Below are 25761 nucleotides of genomic sequence, written 5' to 3' on the forward strand. Positions count from 1 at the left end.
TCTGTATCCATTCCTCTATTGAGGGACATCTGGGTTCTTTCCAGCTTCTGGCTATTATAAATAAGGCTGCTATGAACATAGTGGAGCAAGTGTAAAAGGGCATTTTAGAACTCCGGTGGTCATCAATACAGGGCTTTGTTCTCTGCTGTTTGGTTACTGAATTTTCTAAAATTGTTTATTTATGTTTGTGTGTGGATATGCCACTTGTGTGAATGTGCCTGTGGAGGCCAGAATAGGGCATCAGATCCCTTGGAGCTACAGTTGCCACCCAGTGTGGGTTCTGGGAACCAAAATCAGGTCCTTTGGAGAAACCGTATGTGCTCTGGGCCATGTCTCCAGCCCACACTCTTCTTTTTGAATAATTTCCCTATATATGTTTGTTAATTTATAAAATGAATATAACTGGAAAATAATAACACTGTCCCTATGAGATGAAATGACAAAACTCTTTTAAAAAACAAAGTTTTTTGACTGGGTTTAGTGGCATAGGCCTTTAATCCCTGCCCTTTGGAGGTAGAGGCACGTGGCTCTGCCAGGTTTAAATAGTGAGCTCCAGGACAGCCAGAACTAGGTAGATATGGAGCAAGATATGATTTGTAGGCTCACCAGCTCTGACACTCTGCACTTCTGTCCCCTCCCGATGCATGCCACTCCTTGGTGCTCATGATCATGATGTATAGGAAATAAAACCAGAGCCTCTGAGGGTCATCAGTCTCAGCTGCACTCAGAGACTCATTCAGGATGCTTGGCCGCTTTCCTTGTAATAGTGCCCAGTTTTACTCGATGCCCATAGTATTTCTTGCTCGTCCTTTGCATGTTTCTGGGCTCCAGGTGACATGCTTCTGCCTGAGGAGTCCAGCCATGAGTCCATAAGACTCAAAATTTACCTTCCAATGCTGCCTTCTAGACATTTGCTTTCTAACATCTAAAATGTAGAGCTTCAGGGCTGGAGAGATGACTCAGGGGTTAAGCTCTTCCAGAATACCTGGGTTTGGTTCCCAGCACCTACACAGTGTACCACAATCATCTGTAAATCTTTTAAAAAAGAAAAAAATAGAATGTGTCTCATCTTATAAAAAAGTAATTTTCTATGTATTATAAAGTAATCATTGATAAGATAGAAGACTTATAGGCTTTTCCATCAGCCAACTACTGTGATTCACATTATTATGTCTTACTTATGCATAAGACATGAGGCTATTCTGGAAGAAGGAAGTAGCTTTTATTGAGTAGTTACTATGTAAGGCAAAGTTAAACTGTACCAGTCACTGATAAACTGTAAATACATTATTTCATTAAACCTCCTCCATTGTTCAAATAAGGAAACTGAGGCAAAGGAATTAAAAGAATACAAGGTTCAGCTATGTATGGTGCTGCATGCTGTAATCCCAGGACTAGGGAGCTGAAGCAGAACTTCAGTTTTGAGTACTTAACCAGCTTAAGTTACATAAAGAGACTCTGTCCAAATAGCAATCATAAAATAAAATAAAAAACAACCCACAGATCTTGATTTGGTAGAATTGGAATTTAAATCTTGGCATTTAGCTTCAGATTCTGTGCCCTATGCCATTTTGGTACACTTCCACAGCTTTCCATTTTGACAGCAACCTGCAGTGATATGTATGCACATTGCAGAGCCGTACGCTTTTGTAACTGAAGTGCAACTTTTAAATATCAGCGCAGACCCTTAGCTCAGGTTTCATGATTTGTTAGTCCTGGGGTTGTTCTTCGTATACTCATCCATCCATTCACCTGTCCATCTATCCCACCTTCCCAAGTGGAAAACATCACAGGATCACCTTGTACTGTTTTATTCGTCCATTCATCAAATGCACATTAAGTACTTTCTCCATGCCTAGCACTGTGCATGTGCAGAGGGTTCTGTGTACTGTTGTGAATAAAACTGACCAGATCCCTATTCCTATAGCGACCTCAGTCAGAACTGCAACTGGGAAAAAAAATTATTGGATGCAAAGACCCCACACTTAAAAAAAAATAGAAAGAAATCTATTGCATATCAAGTTTATATTGCCTGGAAACCTACTTATTAATGTCAGTTAAATTGCTATAGAAAAGGGGCAGTGTTTATTGTAGCAGTTTTTATAATAATAAAGTGGGGTTTACAGGCAGTGGATTTCCAGTATATGGTAATTAAAATAATGTAGTGCCAACTAGTAGATGGCTCAGTGGATGATTCTATGTACTAGACAGTGCTTATTATACTATTTTAACATAACTTTAAATGTTCACATATGCAGATTGATACATATTACAACAGGTTATTTGTATTTGTGGTAGATGCACTTTCACATGTATGTGGGCATGTGTAAGTATGAGGACCAGAATTTGAATCCCTAGCACCCAGGTAAATGCGGGGTAGGCATGATAGCTTGCCTATAATCTTAGTACTCAAGAGGTAGAGACAGGAACTTCCTATAGCAAACCAACTAGCTAGACTAGCTGAATAAGTTAGCTCTGAGTTCAAGTGAGAGCTCTTACCTCTGTATCTATCATGGAGAGTGATCAAGGAAAACGCTGATATCAAAATCTAACCACCATACATTTGTACAAACACATGCACCCACACACTTGCCCACATACATATCAAGATACATATACCACATACACACATAATCTGTTGTAATATATATCAGTCTGCATGTACTAACATTTAAAATTATGTTAAAATAGCATAGTAAGTATTGTCAGTATAAGACAAATGCATATTACATCCTGCAGTGCAATACTTCCAAATCAACACACACACACAACCAATTATGTAAAGTTTTGTAATACCTGTACAAGTCTATATATTATCAAGGACTTATACATATATGTAATAAGCATGGGAAACTCTTCACGGAATGATCACACACCAACTTTAGAACAATGTCTGTTACTTGCTGAAATGGAAAGAAAAGTTGAGGCATTACACATTTTATTGAATTAAAAGATTCAGCAAATATGGCAAACTTTAATTGTTAAGATCAAGTGCATCATTATCTTGTTTCTTTGTGTGTAATTAAAGTTGAGCAGGTGAAATTAATGGGAGGATTTTCTGTTTCCAGAATATTCAGATTTTTATGTTGCATGTTTTATTCTTCGAAGGTTGAGATCTATCTGTAGCTCAGGCTTCAGGAATATTGAATCTCACCAGCAGAGGGTGCTGCTCTGCAGAGAATGGGAAGAGTGGCCAGATTTTCATGATTTCCTGTTCTGCCCTGGAAAGGGAAAGAGTTGCCTATTCTAGGAGTCCCTTGCTTTGTGCTTATAAAAGGGGGCACAGCATCCAGCCCTTTGGACACATTGTGCATCTCTTAACATTTATAGCCTTGGCTGTGCCCAGACTAAAGAACAGCAAGGAGTGGCGTATGCCAGGGCATCCAGCAAGTCTTCTATCGACCTGTGAGAGTGGTTTTTATGTTTTGTTTTGTTTTTTTAATTTTTTGTTTTTTTTCTGTTAAACTGACACAATATTCCTTTTTCTCTAGATGGAGAAAGATTATTCTTACCTGAAAGAAGTCTGTGATCATCAAGCAGAACAGCTGAGCAGAACCAGCCTAAAATTACAAGAGAAAGCTTCAGAAAGTGATGCAGAAATCAAAGACATGAAAGAAACCATATTTGAATTGGAAGACCAGGTAGAACAGCATCGTGCCGTCAAGTTACACAATAATCAACTCATCAGTGAGCTGGAAAGTAAGTGAAGTCAAGCCTGAAAAGGGTGCAACAAAGGAGTTTCTAAGGATGTTTGGTGGCCAGGGTGTCCGAGGAGCCTGTCTTGTGAGCCCTGTGTCACCTCCCTAAGAGAACAGCACTTAAGAAACAAGCAGTAACCTCTGAGATGACCACAACTCTTGAAAGAGGCAGTGCATTCGGGAAGTGTTAGATGTACCTAGCTGTGCAGCCCTCACTGTCTGATGGATGAGAGCTAAGTGATCTACTCAGAGTAAAACAAACCATTGTGCCTGTGGTCAAGTCCAGCGTGTCCCAGTGATTGCAGGATATGGGATCTCTCATATCTTGCTTGGTTTCCAAAGACACATCAGTAGATGGCTTTAGGAACTCACTGCCTTGAATGGGGAAAGACATTTTTTTAAGAGATTAAACTTCCTTTGTTTTGTCTAAATCAACCTTATCAAATATCACACCTAGTGAGTTTTGTTTTTGTAACAAAAGATTAAAAAAAAAAAAAAAGATTTGTAGGGCACTAATTACTAAGATTAGCTTAGTTGCCTGAGAAGTTTTCTATCTTGTACAGCCAGCCTTGGTACTCACAGATTCTGCATTCCTGAATTCACCAATTCACCAGCTCACTAGAATGAATATACTTGTATCCCTAGATTGGTGCTTACAACACCTTCCTGGTTTGGGGAAAAAAATGGAAAGAGGTGAAAAGTCAGAGAAAGTCAAAAAAACCTATTTTCTTGCAGAGCTGAAGCTCAGGACACCTCTACTTTCTGGTCTGAATTGTGATGATGTGTACAAGTATCTCTTTTTTCTTTAAAAATATTTGTTTTTTACCTTTTATTTATTTTGGGTGTGGAGGTGGGAGAACAGCTTGTGGGTATTGGTTCTTTCCTTCTACCACATGGTTCCCAGGGATCAGACTCAGTCACCAGGCTTGGTAGTGTGTGTTTTACCCACTGAGCTATCCCTCCAACCTGCAAGTGGTTTTTTAACATACAATCCTATTTAAAAACAAAAGAAAACACTCTTGTACTTTTTTTTTCATGATTTTTATTTGAAATGTTCCCAGATATGATGCTGAAGTGCTGTCTACTCTCCCTAAGTGCAGAAGGCTGTGATGGTATCTACAGAAATAGGTGTGTTAAAGCCGGGCCATGGTGGCGCACGCCTTTAGTCCCAGCACTCGGGAAGCAGAGGCAGGTGGATTTCTGAGTTCGAGGCCAGCCTGGTTTACAAAGTGAGTTTAAGACAGCCAGGGCTACATAGAGAAACCCTGTCTTGAAAAACTAAAAAAAAAAAAAAAAGAAAGAAAGAAATAGGTGTGTTAGATAACATTGGTCAGGCCTGAGCTTTCGTGATTGTGAACATGAGTTCAGTGTCAGACAGTAGTCCAGTATCCACACAGAGGAGACGGTCATTCTCCCATCCTGACATTAGGCTTCTTTGAAAAGTGCTGGGGAGACACCGGTTATGCACAGTGGTCCATTTTCACTGATGTTGAAGCTATGAAAAGGATGGGAAAGCAAGGAACTTTGGAGATTCATGGAATGAAGATCAGTAGTTGACAGTGTCCTGGACAGTAGTGTAACAATGCCAGAGACAAAACAGATTCGCTGTAACCTAACCCAGGGCCAGCGGAACAGTAAATTCTGTCATTATACACTGATTAGGCATGAGGGAAAGGATGCTTGCAGGCAAGAAAGGTTGCATAGGTCAGAAAGCTACAGAAAAATGTTTAAAATACCAATTCAGTATTGCAAAAAGTAGAGAGGGAAAAAAAGGCGTCCTGATGCATATGGAACAAGGATTCTGGTGTGCAAATAGCATTTTAGACAGTGAAAACTGTGACCAGAAGCATATACGAATCCAACACTGCGTTTCCGTGGGGAGCGACAGCTCAGTATTCACTTGTTGATTGAGCACAGTGGTTTCTATGAGGGGAGCTGATTGTGTGCTCTGTGGCTGGATTAATTGACTAATACCAGAGTGACAGTGCCCGTTGTTCGTTGCCTTTGTCATGGACTGTAGAGCAGTGACACTCAGTGTCACCCAGGTTCAATAGTACTTCTTGAGAGTGCAATTAAATATCTGGCCATGGCCTGTCTCCAAACATAGCACCCTCTTAGTAAAGAACAAGGTCAAAGGGGACAAGCCCTGTTTTGTTTTGCTTTGTGATTTAGCACAGTGGAGGTTGTATTGTCCCTAAATCCCTAAAAATCAGCCCAGACACACCAAGAAAACAAGTGTATAATTAATGTCCAGAGCAAATTTCAGGCCTGAATCTAGTGATTATATCGTAATATATCTGAGACTGAAAATAACACAGACCGTCTTCTGAGAAGCTCTTAAACTCCTGACAGGGATATTAAGGTATTATTAAAGTATATTTGTGTCAGGAAGACAGTGACACTCAAAACCAGCCTTAGATTAATCCCTTCCTGCCGTGAACTTCTTGAAAGACAAACAAAACAAGAAGAAATAAAGGAGAGGACTTCTTACTCTGTGACATTGTCCCTAAATGCAAATCCCCAGGCCCCACAAGCTGATTCAGAACACCCTCTGGGGCAGGATGTAACTGTACATTCTAACCTTCCCTGGAGATTTGATTCATATCCTCCCCAGCCTTCCCCCCTCCCCTTCCCTTCCCTCTCCTCCCCTCTTCTCCTCTCCTCTCCTCTCCTCTCCTCTCCTTTTTTTTTTGACAAAGTCACTTTGTGACTCAGGTACTAGGATTAAAAGTATGTACCACTATGCCTGGTTTTGATTCATATCCTTAATAGACAACTACTAGGAATTTTTGCTTGGTGATTAGCATATTGATACTTAAATTTAAATGGCTCTGGTTGCAATGTAGAGAGAACTGGAGGCAGGGAGAGCAAGGGACAGAATTGGTTCTTAATTAGGAAGAGGTGGGTGTGCCACCTTGGAGTTGTTCTAATCTATGTGGGCCCAGATCCTGGCTGTTGTCGGGGATTCTGGGCCGTGGGTCGAGAGCTTATGCTTACATATCTGCCATACATGGCTCTCAGAGTTAACTGTGGCTAAGAATGGTGATGCTAGAGACTGGTTTCAAAGTCACAGGAGTAATAATCAGGAGAATCTTCTTTTACACCAAAGCCATCTGAATCTCAGTAATAAAGACTGTTCGGGAAGGTTGTGTGACTGCTGGGGAGGCCCAAGGCAAGGGTGTACTTCCCATGATTGTGGAAACATCCTCACGAGTGTGTGTACAGCTTACCTTCTGGGGTTATAACCTAAGTAAGAACCAATGTCATGTCCTTTGGTTTCCTGTCTTGGAGGACTGCTTCTAGTTCTGTCTTTAGAGTCCTTACAACACAACTTACTGTAGTGGGATGGGTTTTAAGCCTGCTGTCTCAGCTTACCTGCTGCAGGAGCCCTTCATCTTTGTAACTCTGCCTAACTCATTTCCTTTTAGGCAGTGTGATCAAGCTGGAAGAGCAGAAGTCAGACCTAGAGCGGCAATTAAAGACGCTAACAAAACAGATAAAGGTAAGCCGCAGACCAGGAGTCTCTTCTAGCATCTTACTGGACAGTATCCCTGTCTTAGGTTGGAAACGTTGAGAAGGTACCCTGTTAAACTTTCCAGCCAGCTTTTCCCGAACATCTCCAAGCTATAACCTGTGCCATACATTTTTTTTTTCTGGCAGGCAATGAAACTAAAGCAATCATTCAATTTTTAGTTACAAAAATCTCTGTGCCATCAACTCTTGTGCCTCTTTCAAGTAGTGAGGCACCATTTCTGCTTAAGCTTCTTAATGACTGATTCTTCAGGAACTAAGCTTCAGAAACCCCTACATAGAGACCCCAGCACACTTACCTAGTGTCTGAGGCAACATGGAGTCTGTCCTTTTCAGGAGGAAACAGAAGAATGGAGGCGGTTCCAGGCAGACCTGCAGACTGCAGTGGTAGTGGCCAACGACATCAAGTGTGAGGCTCAGCAGGAACTACGCACTGTGAAGAGGAGGTTGCTGGAGGAGGAAGAGAAAAATGCCAGGCTGCAGAAGGAGCTTGGGGACATACAGGGCCACAGCAGGTGGGTCACAGGAAGAGCCACACTTATGTGAATCAAATGGGCACATAGTTAGTGCTTTGCTTCTTGTGAAGGAAAAAAAAAACATAGCCAACTGTTCTCATGGGTTTAAAGAAGGGGCACCTGTTAGACTTTAGTCTTTATCAGCATAGAACACACTCATAAATAATAACTTGCTGAGGTCTCATACATCAGGAGAAGCTAAAATGACTTTATGGAGGAAAACTGCCATCAGATAAAGGATCCATTCCTACCAGCCCAGGGATATGCTTCTTGATTTCTGATCTCATGGGCTATTTCAAAAAGGTAGAGGCATTTCAGGGGTAGAGGCACAAGGATAGAAGGAAGCGTGAGACCAGCAAGGTCTAAATAGGGAGTCCAAGCTACCTTACATCCCTGCCATAAACAAAAACAAAGAAGCAACAAAAGTCATGTGTCTGCTGGATCCAGTGGTGCCTGATACCTGTAATCCCAGCTCTTAGAAGATAGGCAGGAAAGTTAGGAGTTCAAGTGTTCCTCAGTTACATAGTGAGTTCACTAAACTTTATTCCTAGCCTCCATATCAGGTGCCTCACAATATATTTGCCCAATCATGTTTAAGAGGAAGGTGTTCCTAAAGCAAACTTTAAGTTGATTGGTATATAAAATTCAAGCTGGAGAGATGGCTTAGCAGTTCAGAGTTCTGGCTGCTCTCTTCAGAGGACCCAGGTTTGATTGCTAGCCAACTACATGGTGGATCATAGCCATCTGTAACTCCAGTCCCAGGGGAGATCTTATACCCTCTTCTGGTCTCAGAGGATGCCAGGCATGCATGCAGACTAAATACTCATACCCATAAGATCAATAAAATTTAAAATTGAAGTGAAATTTACAGATTTACAGATTATCTACAGCATTTGTGACATCCAGTAATGTGGTATCTTCCCCTAATGGGAGCTTTAAGAATTTTGAGTGTTCAGAAATTATTTTAAATTTCTAAATATTTTCAAGTATAAAATACTGTCTTTTAAAGTCAAATTTAGTGGGTTCTTAATATTAGTCTATGGAAGTTGCCTAATCTTTGTATTCCAGGATTAGAAGGGCTGCTTGTTTTGTTTCTGAGCCTTAGGGTCTGATCAGTGATCTTCTCACAATTTTGTTTCTTAGAAGTCTTTTATATTGTCTATCAAATCTGTTACAGTCATGGCTTGTTCCTTTGTTTGTCTAGAGAAGGATTCATGTAGTCTTGGAAAGTCATGACCATTATTTCATAGTCCAGCTTTATTTTCTGGACACCAAAGAACACGATAGTTCTGGGATTTTGTTGTTGTTGTTGTTTTGTTTTGTGTTAGTCACAAGGGGAATAGGAAATGAAGGTTTCTGATGTCCCCTACTGAGATGATCACAGGGTCCTCTATTTGCCTTTGTGCCTGCTTTCATTGTCTGTCTGTAGCGCTTACACATTCTATGCCTTTGGAAGAGGATCCAAGCCATAACTTGCATTGCTTGCTACTTGTATTATTTTAAAAATTATCGTTTTATAAAAGACAGGCTCTACATTTCTGTGGTGACTGTGCATAGATTATTGTACAAGATGTTGCGTTTCCTGCGTAGGTTCACAGATCCCTGCTGAAACTCTGAGGTAATGGGAAACCTTCACCTGTGTCCTGAAAGTGTAGGGCTCTATGTGCTACATTCTGTCTCCTTCATTTTTCTTTTAAATGCATGTACCAATTTTTATTTTCCTGAACATTTTAAGCCAACCACTCAAATCTAGCAACTCAAATCATAAGACCTTTCAAAACTTTAGAACTGACAACAATCAGAGTGGACGTGTTACTGGAAAGCATTCCGCTTAAGTGTTTGCCTGCCATTTGGCAAGACATGGGACAACTGCTGCTGATAGGTTCTTACTGGATTTTATACTTCTCACAAGTGGCCTCCTTGAAGAATTGACTTTTTGAAAATTACTGGCTGGTAACTCAGCTTCTTCCTAAACCTACCATATGAGCAAAAATGGAAACCAACCCAAAGCCTTAAAGCTCCTGAAACAACTTAGTGATTTCATGGTGGAACAAGTTCTTGCCTGATATTTATTTCATTTTGACGTTGACAGTCATATCATAAGAACCCTAGGGTTACTCATGAAGGAAATAACAGCCAGAGAACTTGCAGAGGGTTCTCTGATGAGTTCCTGCAAGCACAGCTGAGACAAGACAAGAATATCCAAATGCAGCATGACTGTAACATGGGGCTTGCAGTCCATACTCTGATTCTGTGTAAGCAGGCATTTAAAGGAATCACATAGAGTCAGCCGATAGGTAAGCAAACGAGGAGTCTGGACAGAAGTACAGAACAAAGTGGGATACAATTTAACCCTACCTTTAGTCCCAGTACATTTTCAGATGTGTGGGATTATTATTATTATTATTATTATTATTATTATTATTATTATTATTATGCTTTGAATGCTTTGAGAGTGTTTTGTTTTGAACTCAAGTAATTCTCCTACCTCATCTTCCCAAGTTTTTAGAACTATAGGCACATGCCATATTATGTTTTTATTTTAGAATCAGAATAGTTGATCTTATTCAGGGAATTGACAGGTATGCTAGGGGATAGCTGTAATCCTATCACTTGGGAGGTAGAGACAGAGGATGGGTAGTTCAAGACCATCCCTGACTTCATAGTGAGTTTGAGGCCAGCATGATGTAGACAAGACCCTATCTTAAAAACAAAAACAAACAACAGACAAAAACCTGGATCGTCAAAGAATGAAGTTGGTCAAATATTTTCATAATTCAAAACAAACAAACAAAAAAGCCTGGGGGGGGTGGCTCATGCCTTTAATCCCAGCACTCAGGAGGCAGAGTTCAAAGTCAGCTTGGTCTACAGAGCACATTCTAGGACAGCCAGGGTTATACAGAGAAAAACTCTGTCTTGGGGGGAAACATAAAAAAGTGGGGCCTAGAAAAATGGCTTGGTGGGTAAGTATGCTTGCTTTGTAAGGGTGAGAGCCTGAATTTGAATTCCCAGAAACTATGTAAAAAAGCTGGTCATGGGGACAAATGCCTGTACCCTGGTCTTGGGAAGTTGTAGTCAGGTAGATGCCAGGAGTTCAGTGGCAGTCTTCAGGTTCATTTAAAGATCCTGTCTTATAGAATAAGGCAGAGAGCAATAGAGAAAAGCACTTGACATCTTTGGCCTCTGAACATACAAGCACAGGTAAGCACACCTGCACATGGGTATATTCATATACCACATACAGCTACTCCTCAAATGTGTGTGTGAATACACACACACACACACACACATATATATATATATATATATATATATATATATATATATATATACATATACATACATGTATATATGTAAACACATTACATACAGCACATATACATACATATATATGCATAAATGTCCCCATGTAGCTTAATACTGATAGTTGGATGTTAGTTTATTCTTTTTTATGATGTCAAAGGGTTTAATTCATAAGATAAAGCAGTTGTGACTATTCATGCATGAATTCTAACAGCAACAGTCAATCATAAATACAAAAGTTGCATGAACTATAAAGAGGACTATGCGAAGTCATGGAGAATAAACTCCATCTTTCTAAACTCTCAGTCTTGCAACCAGCTGGCACTGCCCTCTTCCCTGTGTAGCTCTACTCTCTGTTTAGATTAGGAACCATGACTATGTGCTTTCAGGTTCTCCCATTCTGAGGCTGGTTGGTCAGCTGACCTTTCTCTGTTGAGTCAGAAACCCAAGAGCTAGTCCTGCCATCTCTCCCATGCAGTCCTTGGAACTTTAAGGATAACCATCTCCAAATGTTAGCTCTTACTTCCAGACCTGATATTTTTCTCCCAGAATTTAAACATGCTGATATATTTTTATTAATAAACATGAAAATGTTCTATTTTACTGGACATAAAAATTAAGAAAAGTATAAGATAGAACTTTCTCAGTTATGGCTCTTTCCCTAGATAGTTAAGAGACATTAAAATAAAAACTCGTTTAATTAAAAAATCACGTCTCTGGGATAGGATGTACCTCAGCGGTTCACTGCTTGCTTAGCATGTACCAAGTCCAGGGTTTAATCCCAAATCAATCAATCAATCAATCAATCTGTTTCGTAGATTTCAACAGATACAGGGAAATGTAGGAACATAGGCATCTCAGCATGTGGATTCTGTGGGGCCACATACAGCACTTCTAACAAAAGGTATTGATGATGACCAATACATGTACAGGAGTCATGAATAATAGCAGGAATTATTTTTAGGATGACATGCTTCATTCTTACAGTATTTATCATAATAGTATCAATAGGCACCCATGGGAGACATCTTTATAAAAAAGAACCTATTAGAAACACTAAATATTTGCTGCTGATTAACAGCATTAACTTCCAAAATAAAATCCTTCTGCTTCTATGTGTTGATCCTTGCATTTCCCCCTGGATCACACATTGTCCTCAGTGCATATGCTGTCCCCACTAAGTGAAGCATGGTGACCTGTCCCATACAGACCTGCTGGAGCTGGCTTTTAACTAAGTGTGAACATCTGCTCTGTGTGCTAATGTCCGTTGTGTATGCCTGTGCTGCCCTGTCCTTAAAGCTCTAACATTTCAGAGCAACACAGCATGTGTTCTTTCTCTAGCTTCTGCTAGATAAGATGTGCCTATGATAGAGGAATAATGTTCTTAGATAGCAAAGATGTCACTTGAAACTCAGCTGTGACACTGAATCCCTGGTCTTGGAGGAAAGATCAGTTCTCATAGAAATTCCTAAGCAGTTTCTTATTTACTTTAGCATTACTGGGCCCACAGGCATTTCATTTGGCCCTTAAAGTAGAAATTGGACATCTCCTATGGTCTTCTCATCAAGCATAATTTAGTCACTTGCATATGTTTTCATAGTTAAATACAGTTATGACGCTAGATATATAAGCCTATAATGTTTAAATCTGTATGTGTGATTCTGAGGATCAAACCCTAGGACCTTGTACATGCTACACAAGTGCTCTGTCACTGAGCTAATACCCTAGCCGAGTCTATAATCTAAAGGGCTACAAATACCTTTCTCCCTGTTTGGGGAAAATATAGGTATGCTCTTCCTTGAGTCTTTAGACTTCTTAGGCTAGAATAGTAAAAAGAAATCTTTTTGTTTTACTCTTGGCATTGATGATGGAGGGAAGCACAAAACTCTGCAAATGTCAGGGGCTGATGTGCATCCCCACTTCTCCAGGACAGTTTGTGGAGAAGTTCCGGGGAAGGAGCAGAGTAGTGGCATTTTGGAGTTTTTGCTTTTTGCTCAGTCCAAAAAGCATTGGCTTCCAAAAATTGTTTTGCAGCAATCAAAATGTAAACATGGCTGTATTGTGGGTATTAGTTCCTTCCCGTGAGGCAGATAAGCTGGTAGCACTTGTGTTTGTAAACAAAGATCCCATTGGCTTATATAACTCCTTTACCAGCCTTCCCTCCCATTTCTATCTTCACAGCTCCATGGTCTCTGTCAGCTAGCAGAGCATTTGGTGGAAGAAAGAGCCCAGCCCTTGCCATGATTGGAAACTACTGCCATTTCTATATGAAAGGGGGAAATCTGTAGAGGAGATTACCACTGTGTAAAGAGCTCACTTGTCTCCTATGCCATTCCCTATCCCCCACAGAGTCATCACAACCAAAGTTTCTCTAGTTTCCTCCTTCACCTTGGAGTCAGCTTACACAGTCAAAACCATTTCCCTCTTTTTTTCTCAGAAAATTCAGTTCTCTCTTCTCTCTTCTCTCTTCTCTCTTCTCTCTTCTCTCTTTCCTCTTCCCTCTTCCCTCTTCCCTCTTCCCTCTTCCCTCTTCCCTCTTCCCTCCTCCCTCCTCTCTCCTCCCTCCCTCTCTCCTCCCTCCTCTCTCCTCTCTCTCTCTCTCTCTCTCTCCCCTCCCTCCCTCCCTCCCTTTCTCCCTTTTTTCCCTCTCTCCCTTTCTTTCTCTCTCTCTATGGAGAATAAAATGAAATTCTGAAAAACAAAATACAAGTCTTGTGAAAAAAAGTTTTCATATGTAACTAGAATCCATAAAGAGAATAGTGGCATAGCAAGCCCCAGGTACTGATGAAGCAGCCCATCTGGGCTCTGCTTTCCGGTATTTACTTTTCTGCTACCCACTTAAACATAATATTCAACAATCTTGGAATTCAAGCTACTTGCAGCAAAATAAGAAGCCATCTGTGTGGTGCCTTAGGCCAGAGAAGTTAAAGATCTGCTCCTAACATTGAGGCTTCCTTGAGCCTTCTTAGAGCTGCGGTCTCATTTCATTACCTCATTTGAACCTGCCCCTAAGCTTTGGTTTGTTTCTAGAGTCTCTGTTGAGCTAACTATGAGCACATTTGGTTGATGATAAAGGATATAGTTTGGTGACAATGTCAGTAGAAACCCAACAAACTAATGAAGAACAACTTACAACAAAAGCCTCACAAATGAAACTCACCCTGGAAACTTAAAGACTTTCACTGCAGAAGCACACAGCTCACAGTGGCCTGAAATGCAGGAAGTGATTTGACTTTTGGAAATGTGTGTATATATATATGTGAAGACCTGTATCTGACTCAGCAAACCCATCAGGCAAAAACCTACTGCACGTCTCCTGTGAGAGACGGCGCCAGAGAAGATCGACCTACTGTACTTCCCATGTGAGGACAACTCCAATGAAAACCTACCTTTTGTCTCATATGAGGGCAGCTCAGTGAAAATGTACCAGGCTCCTCTTGTGAGGGACAGTTCCAGTGTATCCATGTAGGGTTTCTAGCTACATCGTTCTAGAAGATATGAGTTAATCTCTAATAAAAGAAAAATTAAGACTGGGGATTATTCTTAAACTCAGGAAGACATTTTGAGGTATTGACTTTGAGAGCACAGATTTAGCTTGAAATAAGAAAGAAAAGACATTGATATCTTCTGTAAAAATCATGTAGAAACTAGCTGGGCTTGTCTAAATAGGACTATAATTTGTGTTCTGAAAGACCTTTTCTTTAGATTGAGAATTCTAAGATGACTTAAAATTTGTGTGCCAAATTTTTTGATATATAAACAAAGAGAAAAATGCAACTTCAATTTCAAGTGCACAGAGATATTTGCAGTTATGTATCAATCTGTCTTTCCTCTGGGTACTATTGAATGTTTTCACATGTGTTTATGATATGCTAAATAAATGTTATTTAGAAGAGTCTGTGGTTTGAATTTTAATCACTGGTTGCCTTTCTAGAGGGCTCGTATGAATTTTGTTTGAAACTTTTGCTTCATTATAATTTCAGAACTTTTGTTTTACAAGGCTGAGAATGGAACCTTGAGATTACCTGTATAGTATGCACTCCACTATGTCAAACCCTTAATACCTTCGTATAATAGAATCTGATTGTATTTTCCTTTGTTTCTGGGGGTTTTATTTGTGTTTAAGTTTTTTTTCTACTCCAGTATTTGTAAATACTCTATTAAGTTTTCTTTACTTTACACACATGTAGATGTTTACACCCAGTCATTTGATTCCCCCTGTATTTACTGAATCTGATGTAGCATACAGTCCTTTTTCTTCCATATGCATAGCCAGTCAAGCCAGAATCATTTATTACCAGAATAATGAACAGAATAATAAACATTTCCTACTGAATGGAAATGTCACTTCCTGTTGTTTATTTCATCTGTGCTTCCTGTGCTCAGGGAGGCCTTTCCAAATATGCCCCTCCTTTCATATTCTTTTGAGTTAGCTCTGCTTCAGAATATTTTAATGGGGTTATTGTATTGTGTGTGTGTGTGTGTGTGTGTGTGTGTGTGTGCGTGTGCCTATTTAAGTTCAGTCTTTCATTTAAAATTAACAGCTTGCTTGCCATGGTAGTATATGCTTGTAAATTCTACCCTTGAGAACTAGAGGATCTAGAATTTGTACTTATCCTTACTTACCCAGTAAGTTTGAGGCCAGCCAGGACTATTATTTCCCTCCTCCTACCCCCTAAAAAAAGTCAGTAAGGAAAATTGTCTTATTTCATCTTTTTTTCTGTTTTATGAAATTTTAAGGTTGATACTATCAAATGCCTCTTTCCTTCAAAAAACTTATGAAGGACTATTCTCTCCTAAATGTGATTCTTATTTTATGAAGTATTTTTATAGATGAGAACTTTTAAGTTTTTTTTTCTTTCATTTTTATGTTTTTATGTGAAGGGCTGTTCTGTTCATCCCAAACTCTTGTTTAAATAGCTACGAGTATATCAGGGCCTGACCTTTGTCCTGAGTATCTGTAGATTACGCCTGGATGTACCACTTTGCCTACTGATTCTTTAAATCATTGACTGTATCATTAACTAGAAGGAAAGCTCTCAAAGTAATTTTAAGTTCAAATAGTATGCAATGGGAGAAGGTACCCAGTAAGAGAAATCCCTGCTGAGTGTTGGTGGTGCACACCTTTATTCCTAGAACTCAGGAAGCAGAGGCAGGTGGATTGCTATGATTTGGAGGCCAGTCTGGTTTACATAGTTCGTTCCAGGGCAGCTAGGGCTACACAGTGAGACTCTGCCTTGTGGGGAATATTCCTTGGCTTGTAGTTTCTTCTCTGGAGAAACCTGGATATGGAAGTCACATTTCTAGGTCTGCTTTTGCTTAGTCATTGTCCCTGTCAGATACAGCCCATGGCATGTCCTGACCTGTGCCAGGATCCTCCTATGGACAGCTCAGAGATTGCTCATATCCCTGATGCTTTTGGCTTTATGCTCCTCTCCAGCCCTGGCCCTGTAGGGTAGAGGATACTAGCAAGGTAGACCCCTGTCTTAGTCTCTTTGTAAGGGAACTGGGGGAAAGCCCTTGGTACCCCTCCCACTTATATAGATACACATTCTATGTAGCAGAGAGCCTTAAAAGTTTGTCTTCTTTTTCAGACTTGATCGCACTATGTAGCCCTGACTGGTCTAGAACTCACTATGTAGACCAAGCTCTCCTCAAATTCATAGAGATCTGTCTGCCTGACTCTGACTCTGATTCCTGAATACTAGGATTACAGTTTAAGCTAAGGAAATGGTACCCTTCTTTAGTTTCCATTGCTGATGGAAAATGCTTGACTGATTTGGTTCTTCTTGATGGGATTTAGAAAGTAAGATGTGTTTAAGTTACCATTTTATTTGATTTTTTTCTCTTGTTCTGTATGCTAGTACCAAAATTAGAAAGCGAATTTCAGCAGACAATATTTGATGCTTGAAATAAAATACTTCATTTTTTCTCTTTTTTTTATTGGATATTTTATTTATTTACATCTCAAGTGTTAACCACTTTCCTGGTTTTCCCTCTGCAAATTCCCTATCCCATCTCCTTTCTCCTGCTTCTAAGGGGCTGCTCTCCCTCCCATCCATACACTCCTGCCTCACAGCCCTAGCATTCCCCTACACTGGGGCATCAAGCCTTCACAGGAACAAGGGCCTCCCCCTCCATTAATGCTAGATAAGGCCATTCTCTGCTACATATGTAGCTGGAGCCATGGGTCCCTCCATGTGTGCTCTTGGGTTGGTAGTTTAATTTTTGGGAGCTCTAGGGGAGGGGGCCAGTCTAGTTGGTTGATACTGTTCTTCCTATGAGGTTGCAAACCCTTTCAGCTCCTTCAGTCCTTCCCTGAACTCCTCCATTGTGTTCATTGGGTTCATTGCTCAGTTCAATGGTTGGCTGGGCGCATCCGCATCTGTATTGGTCAGACTCTGGCAGAGCCTCTCAGGAGACAGATATATCAAGCTCCTATCAGCAAGTACTTCTTGGCATCAGCAATAGTGTCTGGTTTGGTGGCTGCATATGGGATGGATCTGGGGCAGTCTCTGGATGGCCTTTCCTTCAGTCTCTGCTTCATGCTTTGTCCCTGTATTTCCTTTAGACAGGAGCAATTCTGGGTTAAAATTTTGGAGATGGGTGGGTGGCCCATATTTTTTTCTTATAATAAGAGTAACAAACTCCTTTTAGATTTGTTTAAAACATTAATAGTTTTATTATTTTGCCATCCCAGGCAAGAGCAAAGAATGTGCAAAGGAACTGAGTCAGTACATAAAGGAGAACAAAACTTCAGTGAGCTGAGTTGAAGTCTGGAAGCTAGATGGGTAGAGGGGAGTCACGGAAGCCTGCAGTGACACTGTGAGAAGCCTGGAGACGGGCTTTAGTCCATTGTTTCAGCTTATCAGGTTTAAGCATATGGTTGATGGGACCACTCCTCTTTACAAATAATCTACCAACTGTGAAAGCATATCAGAGATATGATGTGACCATTGCCAAGTAGAGTTAACATGGAAACACTTTAGCAGTCATGATACACTCTTAACCTGGCTTCATTTTCTTATTCCATACCCACCAGCTAATTTTTCTGTTTTATTTAATTCCTGTATTTATTTTCTTATTTGATATGGAATCTTCCCATTTGCCCAGCCTGGCCTCAGTCCTGGGCTCAAGTAATTTTCGGTTGGCTCCTAAGTATCTGGAGCCACAGGTCACACGATCACGCTGGCCTAATCATCTGATTATACACCATGTAATGCAAGGCAGGAGGCACTACAACTCCCTCTTTGCAGCAAGTCACTAGAAATTACTTTAAAAAAAACAAAAGCAAGAAACAAAAAAGTCCATTTCTGAAATGCTTGCTAGTTTCTCCCAAGGAAATTTTCAGTTATTGATTTTTTTTTCCACTCAAAAAGAAGGGCTGTATAGTCAAGTGTGATATAAGTGCTTTAATTTTGTCTCATTTAAGTTTAGCCTATTTGTGTTGATTATAGAGCAGTAGAAGAATTAAAGACAAGTATTTTGAATTGTAGGAGCTTATGTGTAGCTAGATTAGTTTAAAAAAAAATCGGGAAATATTTTAAACCTTCACTGACCTTATTAAGTATATTTCCAGAAATATTCTCTGTTTGAGCCTTTCTCATAAATTAGTCATCTTGCACAACAGCTGTGGCAATATGATATAATAAAAAGTGCAGTGATTTACCAACAGGGAGGTTGGGAGTTCTCATCTTGGCTCATTCACAGGAAGATTAAATGACATCCTAAAATCCTCTAGATAAGGAAGCCTTGGAGAAATGAATCATATGACCTGTCCCCTGTGAGTCTGCTGGTGTTTAGAAACCACACAGCGTAGAGAAGAACATTTGTATGAGAATGGAAGCTTAGCACAGAATTTCCATTTTTACTCTCAGAGGGAAAACAGCATTTCAAGAAGGACTGGTGTATGTAATCAGTTGGCTTAGGCAGAAAAGCGTTAAATAACTTACAGAATTGCTGAGAAAACTGAATCAACTAGATTGTAGACTGAGCTTCCAGGAAAGGGTTCTGAGGTTACAACACAACCGGACTGCCTTCACCATGACAGGAGCCCTAAACCAGAAGGTTGCCTGCCCATTTAGAAAGCTGCAACCACAATTCCTAGCCCAGGAGCACCTTGCCTGTTACAGTCATGTCAACCTAGTAAATGCCTCATGTTCTGGCTCTGGCCCAAATCTCTGTTGGGGAGCTTAAGTCATATGAAACCTTGGCCAGCAAGCGTCTTGGGATTCACCTCTCCAGCCTCTGAGTGCCACCTTTGGACTGGAGCACGTGCCGACAGGCCGGTCCATTGTGTACACTGCTGGCAGTTACTGACGTTAAATTACACTCGCGTTTCTTCACATTCGCAGAGATAGTCATGTACTTTTCACTCAGAGATAACATTCTGTTTACAAATGTATGATTTCTGACTATCTTCTAAGAAAGTATTTAAAAAATTGAGATCAGTATTTACTTTATTAAAATCCAGAAAAACGATTAAAATTGGGGCATCCCTTCCAGCTTATCTTGTCCACATTGGTTTTGCTTCCATCTGTGTCTTTTCCCCACTGAGGACACCCTCCACCTTTACAATTTAATGTGCTCTTTGCCATACAGACCTGTGAATGAAGAGCCAGAGCCCTCAGAGGTCGATGCTGCTGGCCGGTGGCGTGGAGTCTATGTCAACAGAACATCTCCAGCTCCTTCAGACTCTGCAACCACAGTAAAGTCACTGATCAAATCATTTGACTTAGGAAACTCAGGTATTTTACAGAACTATACATTCACACCCTAGCCCACATACCAACCCTACCTGCCACACTGGCCCCAAGGAGTTGATTGAACCATGGGCTCTCTCTAGCTCATGGGTCTCTGCAGGAAGCCTCGCTAAGCCTGTGAGGCCATAGGTAATACTGAGGCAGCCTCCATCCTACTTCCACTTGCTGTCGTCCTCCCTTCATCCTTTTCAGAGCTGTCTTTCTGTGTTCAGAGAACCAGCAAGGATGGCCAGCAGCTTCATCTTCCAGGAGATGAGCATTCCCTGTGTGTATTCGGCCCCCTTGTCAAGAGTCTCAACATCCTCACTTGCAGTGTGCTATTAGACTCTTTTCTATTTGGTCTTAGACGTGAGCTTTCCTGTCTGTTGCTTCTGATCTTGGGTTTCTTGCCAGCTTTTTCTGGAATGGTCTGACTGACTCACAATTTCCCTGTGGCTGTGCATCGTACATGAAGCAATTACACACTCATCGTTTAAGCATATACATGATAGTGTGTTGAAGAAGCTTTGATAACTTCCTTTTTTGACTGCCACAAATGTGCATTGTATTGGAAAACTGAAGCAGTGGCTAATTCTAAGATGAATTGACTGTCTCTGCTAAAATAGTTTCCAGATTACTTAGATTAAGATTAGACTCACCATCTCGAGAGGCAGGAAAACCCAGTGAGTCAGTCTGTAGATAGAGCATGATACATCAATCATGATTTGTAGATTAATGTTCCTGTTGCTTCCCCAAGAGAAACCTCATCATGTATTCCCTTCTTCTTGCTCCAGTGTTGGCATCTGAAGCCATCTGTCACTCAGCTGACCCTTCTCCTTTCCTTTTCCCAGTCCAGCTGTAGTCAGAGGAGAAAAGCATAATGAACCATTCTACCTAGCATGTGGGAGTCTTGTTTTGTTTGAGACAAGTTCTTTCTATGTGTCCCTGGTTGTCCTGGAGCTTCCTAAATAGGTCAGGCTGACCTCCGTCCCTCTCCTGAGTGCTGGGGCTAACCTGTGCCACCACACCCAACTCATCATGAGATTTTTAAGTCGCCAACAAAGGGAAACAGATCAAAACCCATTATATGCAGTTTTGAACTGGATTTAAGTATTTATGTTCTAATCTCTTCTTTGCAGGTGGAACCGGCCAAAGTATTTCTGTCCACAAGACTCCCAGAAGCCCCCTGAGTGGAATCCCAGTGAGGACTGCTCCAGCTGCTGCTGTCTCTCCGATGCAGGTATAGAAGACCGCAGAGGCAGCTCTTGTGTAACCTTTGGGTGTTCCTTACTCATAGGAGTGCGTGCCTGTGAAGCAGCAGGAATGGGAAATCGGGGTATACGTCACTCAGTCCTCATTTCACTCTAGTACTGGAATGGAAGGCCTGTAACAACAGAGACGGCTGGTTTTTTGCTCACTACTAGATTTACTGCCTAGAGCAATGGGTGACAGTAATCACATCACAGTAGAACTCAATGAATTTCTGTCTATCAAGTGAAGGAATGTATTGAAGGAACTTCAAATGTTAATCTTTGGTGAAATCGTCATTCTTTTTTAAAGGCCACATCTGCATCATATGCAATTACTTAGTCACTCTTGATGGCTGTTTCGGGCATTGTGGATTTAACTTAGTACAAAACAGTACAGTGAAGGTCCTTGTGCAAACTTCTGACCTCTTGAGGAACTATTTTTGTATAAGAGCACATCAGGATTTATTTCAAAATGTTGGAAATTGCTTTAGTTAGCAGAAAGGAATTTAGTTCAGGGGCGTTGGTACTTCAAGGGCTAGAAGAGGTGACTAAAGCCTTGGTGAGCTCATGGGAAAGGCTTTCTAACATCTCAAGTTGGCCCTTAAACGCACTCTGAAGGGGTCTGCAACCCTATAGGTGGAACAATAATATGAACTAATCAGTACCCCCAGAGCTCGTGTCTCTAGCTACATATATAGCAGAAGATGGCCTAGTGGGCCATCGTTGGGAAGAGAGGCCCCTTTGTCTTGCAAACTTTATATGCCCCATACAGGGGACCCCCAGGGCCAAGAAATAGGAGTGAGTGGGCAGGGAAGCAGGGCAAGGGGAGGGTATAGGGGACATTTGGGATAGCATTTGAAATGTAAATGAAGAAAATATCTAATAAAATAATTTTTAAAAAAGAAATTGAAATACAAAACAATGTCTTTAGGTCTTGAGGTATGCAGTAAGTAGAGCTCAGTGGCGCAGGCTTCAGATCCAAAACCATCATCACAAAGACCCTGCAGTTACTTCATCCACATGGGCTCCAAGTTACACTTCAACTGTTGCTGTTTTTAAGTAATCATTTTAAGAACCCTTATAGAACAATTACTTAACCCTGTAGTACCTCACTCAAAAGGGAAGCGAATCCCCACTTGCTTCTATATTGAGTTTGAAAACAAGTGTGGTTTGGCTTGTCTGTCTGTTTGCTTGTTTGTCTGTTCTTCCTGCAAATTTGGGTTTATGCTGAGGCTGATCTCTAAAGCATTTTTTAAATATTTATTTATTTATTTATTATATGTAAGTACACTCCAGAAGATGGCATCAGATTTTGTTATGGGTGGTTGTGAGCCACCATGTGGGTGCTGGGATTTGAACTCAGGATCTTTGGAAGAGCAGTCGGTGCTCTTAACCGCTGAACCATCTCATCAGCCCCTCTAAAGCATTTCTAATGACCAATGATCAGAAAGAATAGAAATAACCTCACCTCCTGTGATGGTTTGTATATGCTTGGCCCAGGGAGTGGCACTATTTGGAAGTGTGACCTTATTGGAGTAGGTGTGACCTGAGTAGGTGTGTCACTGTGAGTGTGGGCTTTAAGACCCTCATCTTAGCTGCCTGGAAGTCGGTATTCTCCTAGCAGCCTTCAGATGACGATGTAGAACTCTCAGCTCCTCCTGCACCATGCCTGCCTGGATGTTGCCATGTTCCCACCTTGATGATAATGGACTGAATCTCTGGACCTGAAAGTCAACCCCAATTAAATGTTGTCCTTTATAAGAAAAAAAAGAAAAGAAAGGAAAAAAGAAAAGAAAAGAAAAAAAAGAAAACATACCCTTTAGCTTTCCTGTCTTTAGAGTAGTGAGCAAAGGAACTGCAGTGGAGTTGAGGGAGCTAGTTCTTAGAACTCTAGAAATTGTTTCCTAAAAAAGGGAAGTGTGTTACTAAAGAAGAGAGATGGGTTGGCTCTGTCCTCACATATTGAAGCACTTGATAGATGCATTACCCTTCCATATAGTTCTTCACATAGAAAGTGCGATTTCTCAAGAGTTTTCACTTCTGTGCCAATTGTCAAGGATTTTAGCAGGAGAGGTGAGACTCGGTTTCACTTTTGTGGTTTCACTTCTTCATATGTGACTATGTAATGTTGCTTTTCATCTTCCATTTATGTTCTTATGTTTGGGCTGACCACTTTTCTATGTGTTGCAGTTGTTTACTGTTTATAAAACACTTTCAGCCAGGCAGTGGTGGCGCATGCCTTTAATCCCAGCACTTGGGAGCAGAGGCAGGTGGATTTTTGAGTTTAAGGCCAGCCTGGTCTACAGAGTGAGTTCCAGGACAGCCAGGGCTATAAAGAGAAACCCTGTCTCCAAAAACCAACCCCCCCCAAAAAAAAAATCAAAAACAAAAACAAAAAAAACCAAACAAACCAAAACACTTTGATATATTCTCCTTAACCTTTCTTTTGTTTTTTGTTGTTGGTTTTTTTGTTTGTTAGTTTGTCTTGTTTTGTTTTGTTTTGTTTTTTCGAGACAGAGTTTCTCTGTGTAGCCCTGGCTGTCCTGGAACTCACTATGTAGACCAGGCTGGCCTCGAACTCGGAAACCCGCCTGCCTCTGCCTCCGAGTGCTGGGGTTAAAGGCGTGTGCCACCAGGCCCGGCCTGACCTTTGTTTTTACATAGAGTGCTTCTCCTAGGGACCGGAGAGACGTCTCAGTGGTCGGGTGGACTTACTGCTCCTACAGAGGACTCGGGTTTAATTTCCAACACTCACATGGAGCCTCCCAACTGTCTATAACTCCACCTCCAGAAGTCTAATGTACCTGGCCTCTTCAATAGGCTCCTGTACTCATGCATATACCACACACATACATGGAACTTTACATTTTTAAGAAAAATATTGTTTAAAAATGTAAGATGTCTGGCTTTTTTAAGCTATGGTTTTATCTTATAACATCATAATTATCTTTTAATGAAGAGATAATTTTTGTTTTGTTTTTTTTTTCCTGAAATATTTTCACTGAAGAGAACATTTTTCTGTGTTTTCTTTCATGACTTTAAAGATTTTTGTATCCTGGTTTAAATATCTTTCTATTAGCTTATTAAGTCATTCTTCTGTAGTATCATAGACGCGTTTTACTTTGTTGAAGTGTTTTTCTTTTGAGAGCGTTTCACTGTGTATCCCTGACTGGCCTAGAACTTCTTGTGTAGATCAGGCTAGCCTTGAGTTCACAGGTCTACCTCTGTCTCCCAAGTACTGAAATCAAAGGCATTCACGACCATGTCTGGCTTATGTGTTGAGTTTTAAAACCCAAGTGCTTCCCCCACCTTCACTACCTCCTAGAAGCAGAAATCAATCTTTTCAGGAAGGTACCTCCTATGGGAACCTTACCTTACAGCTGCCTGCCTGCCTGCCTTCTTTCCTCCCTTGCTACCCTCCCCTCCCCTCTTCTTTCCTTTCCTTTCCTCAAGACAGAGTTTCTCTGTGTTGCCCTGGCTGTCCTAGAACTTGATTTGTAGACCAGGCTGGTCTTAAACTCAGAAATGTGCCTGCCTCTACCTCCTGAGTGCTGCGCCACCACCGCCTGGCATAGATATTTGTTTTCAAATACAGAGTTGTTTAGTCAGTTCATAGAATTCCAGGCACATAGAATAGATGACACTGAAAGACTAAACAGACTAACAGGCTTAGCAGATCCATATATTGATTCTATTAGACATAATTCTAAAAGAACAGTGATAAATTTGATTAAGAAAGTGAATACCAGCACAAACAACAACAATAAAAAAGAACCCATTAAAATTACATGAATGAGGCTGGACATGGTGGTACACACCTTTAATTCCAGCACTTGCAAGGCAGAAGTAGATTCAAGGCTAGGCTGGTTTACAGAGCTAGTTCCAGGATAGCCAAGGCTATACAGAGAAACCCTGTCTCAAAAACAAACAAACAAACAAAAAAAACAAATACAAAAAGCAAACAAAAAACCCCTAAAACAACAAAAATCACATGACTTAAAGAACGACTCAAATATATAAATTAAGTTACAAATTAAACATTTATTAGTGACATTTGAGAGACTGACTACAAGGGAGTAAAAATATTTAAGCTGAGGTGCAGATAATAAGAAGGAATAGGTAGAATAAAAAGATCTGCTGTGGAAGAACCCATGGTGGAAGGTGAGAACCAGCTTTGTGGTTCTCCACATGCTATATTGTCTTGTGATTGCCATTCTTTTTCTTTATGTCAGTGTCTTAATTAGGGTTACTATTGCTGTCATAAAACACCATTGACTAACTTGGGGAGGAAAGGGTTTATTTTATTTTGTCTTACAGGTTGTAGTCATGACTGAGGAAACTCAGGGCAAAGCAGGAAACTTGCAGACATTGGGGGGGGGGGAGCAGGGTGCTGCTTACTGGCTTGCTCCCCATGCTTGCTCAGCCTGCTTTCTTATGGAACCCAGGATCACCTGCCCAGGAGTGGCATCACTCCATGGGTTGGACCCTCCCACGTCAATCATTCATCAAGAAACTGCTCTATAGGCTTGCCCACAGGCTCATCTGGTGGTAGCACTTTCTCAACTGAGCTACCCTCTTCCTAAGTGACTCTAGCTCATGTCAAATTGACATAATTATGACATACAGGTGCCAGTATTCATTCATGTGTATTCTCTTCTCTTCTCTCTCTCTCCTCTCTCTCTCTCTCTCTCTCTCTCTCTCTCTCTCTCTCTCTCTCTCTCTC

General features: G+C 40.8%; 1 protein-coding gene across 6 annotated transcripts in view; it reads left to right on the plus strand.

Annotated features, from left to right (window-relative positions):
• The window catches only part of Specc1 (sperm antigen with calponin homology and coiled-coil domains 1), a 267085-nt gene that overhangs the window by 172018 nt on the left and 69306 nt on the right, over window positions 1–25761 (plus strand). For 5 of the 6 annotated variants that reach the window (XR_003845145.1, XM_021212939.2, XM_029546076.1 and 2 more), the window contains 5 exons: window positions 3492–3699; window positions 7127–7200; window positions 7566–7744; window positions 19649–19794; window positions 20928–21028. Coding sequence is in view for 5 of the 6 variants with exons in the window: in XM_021212939.2 (XP_021068598.1) it covers window positions 3492–3699; window positions 7127–7200; window positions 7566–7744; window positions 19649–19794; window positions 20928–21028 (708 nt within the window). In the remaining variant the exon portion in view is untranslated. Of the gene's footprint in view, window positions 1–3491; window positions 3700–7126; window positions 7201–7565; window positions 7745–13228; window positions 13343–19648; window positions 19795–20927; window positions 21029–25761 lie in introns of those variants that run through there. The other variant, XM_021212940.2, reaches the window with a different exon arrangement.

The sequence above is a fragment of the Mus pahari genome, chromosome 14, assembly GCF_900095145.1.
Source record: "Mus pahari chromosome 14, PAHARI_EIJ_v1.1, whole genome shotgun sequence".
In the NCBI taxonomy this organism is placed as follows: domain Eukaryota; kingdom Metazoa; phylum Chordata; class Mammalia; order Rodentia; family Muridae; genus Mus; species Mus pahari.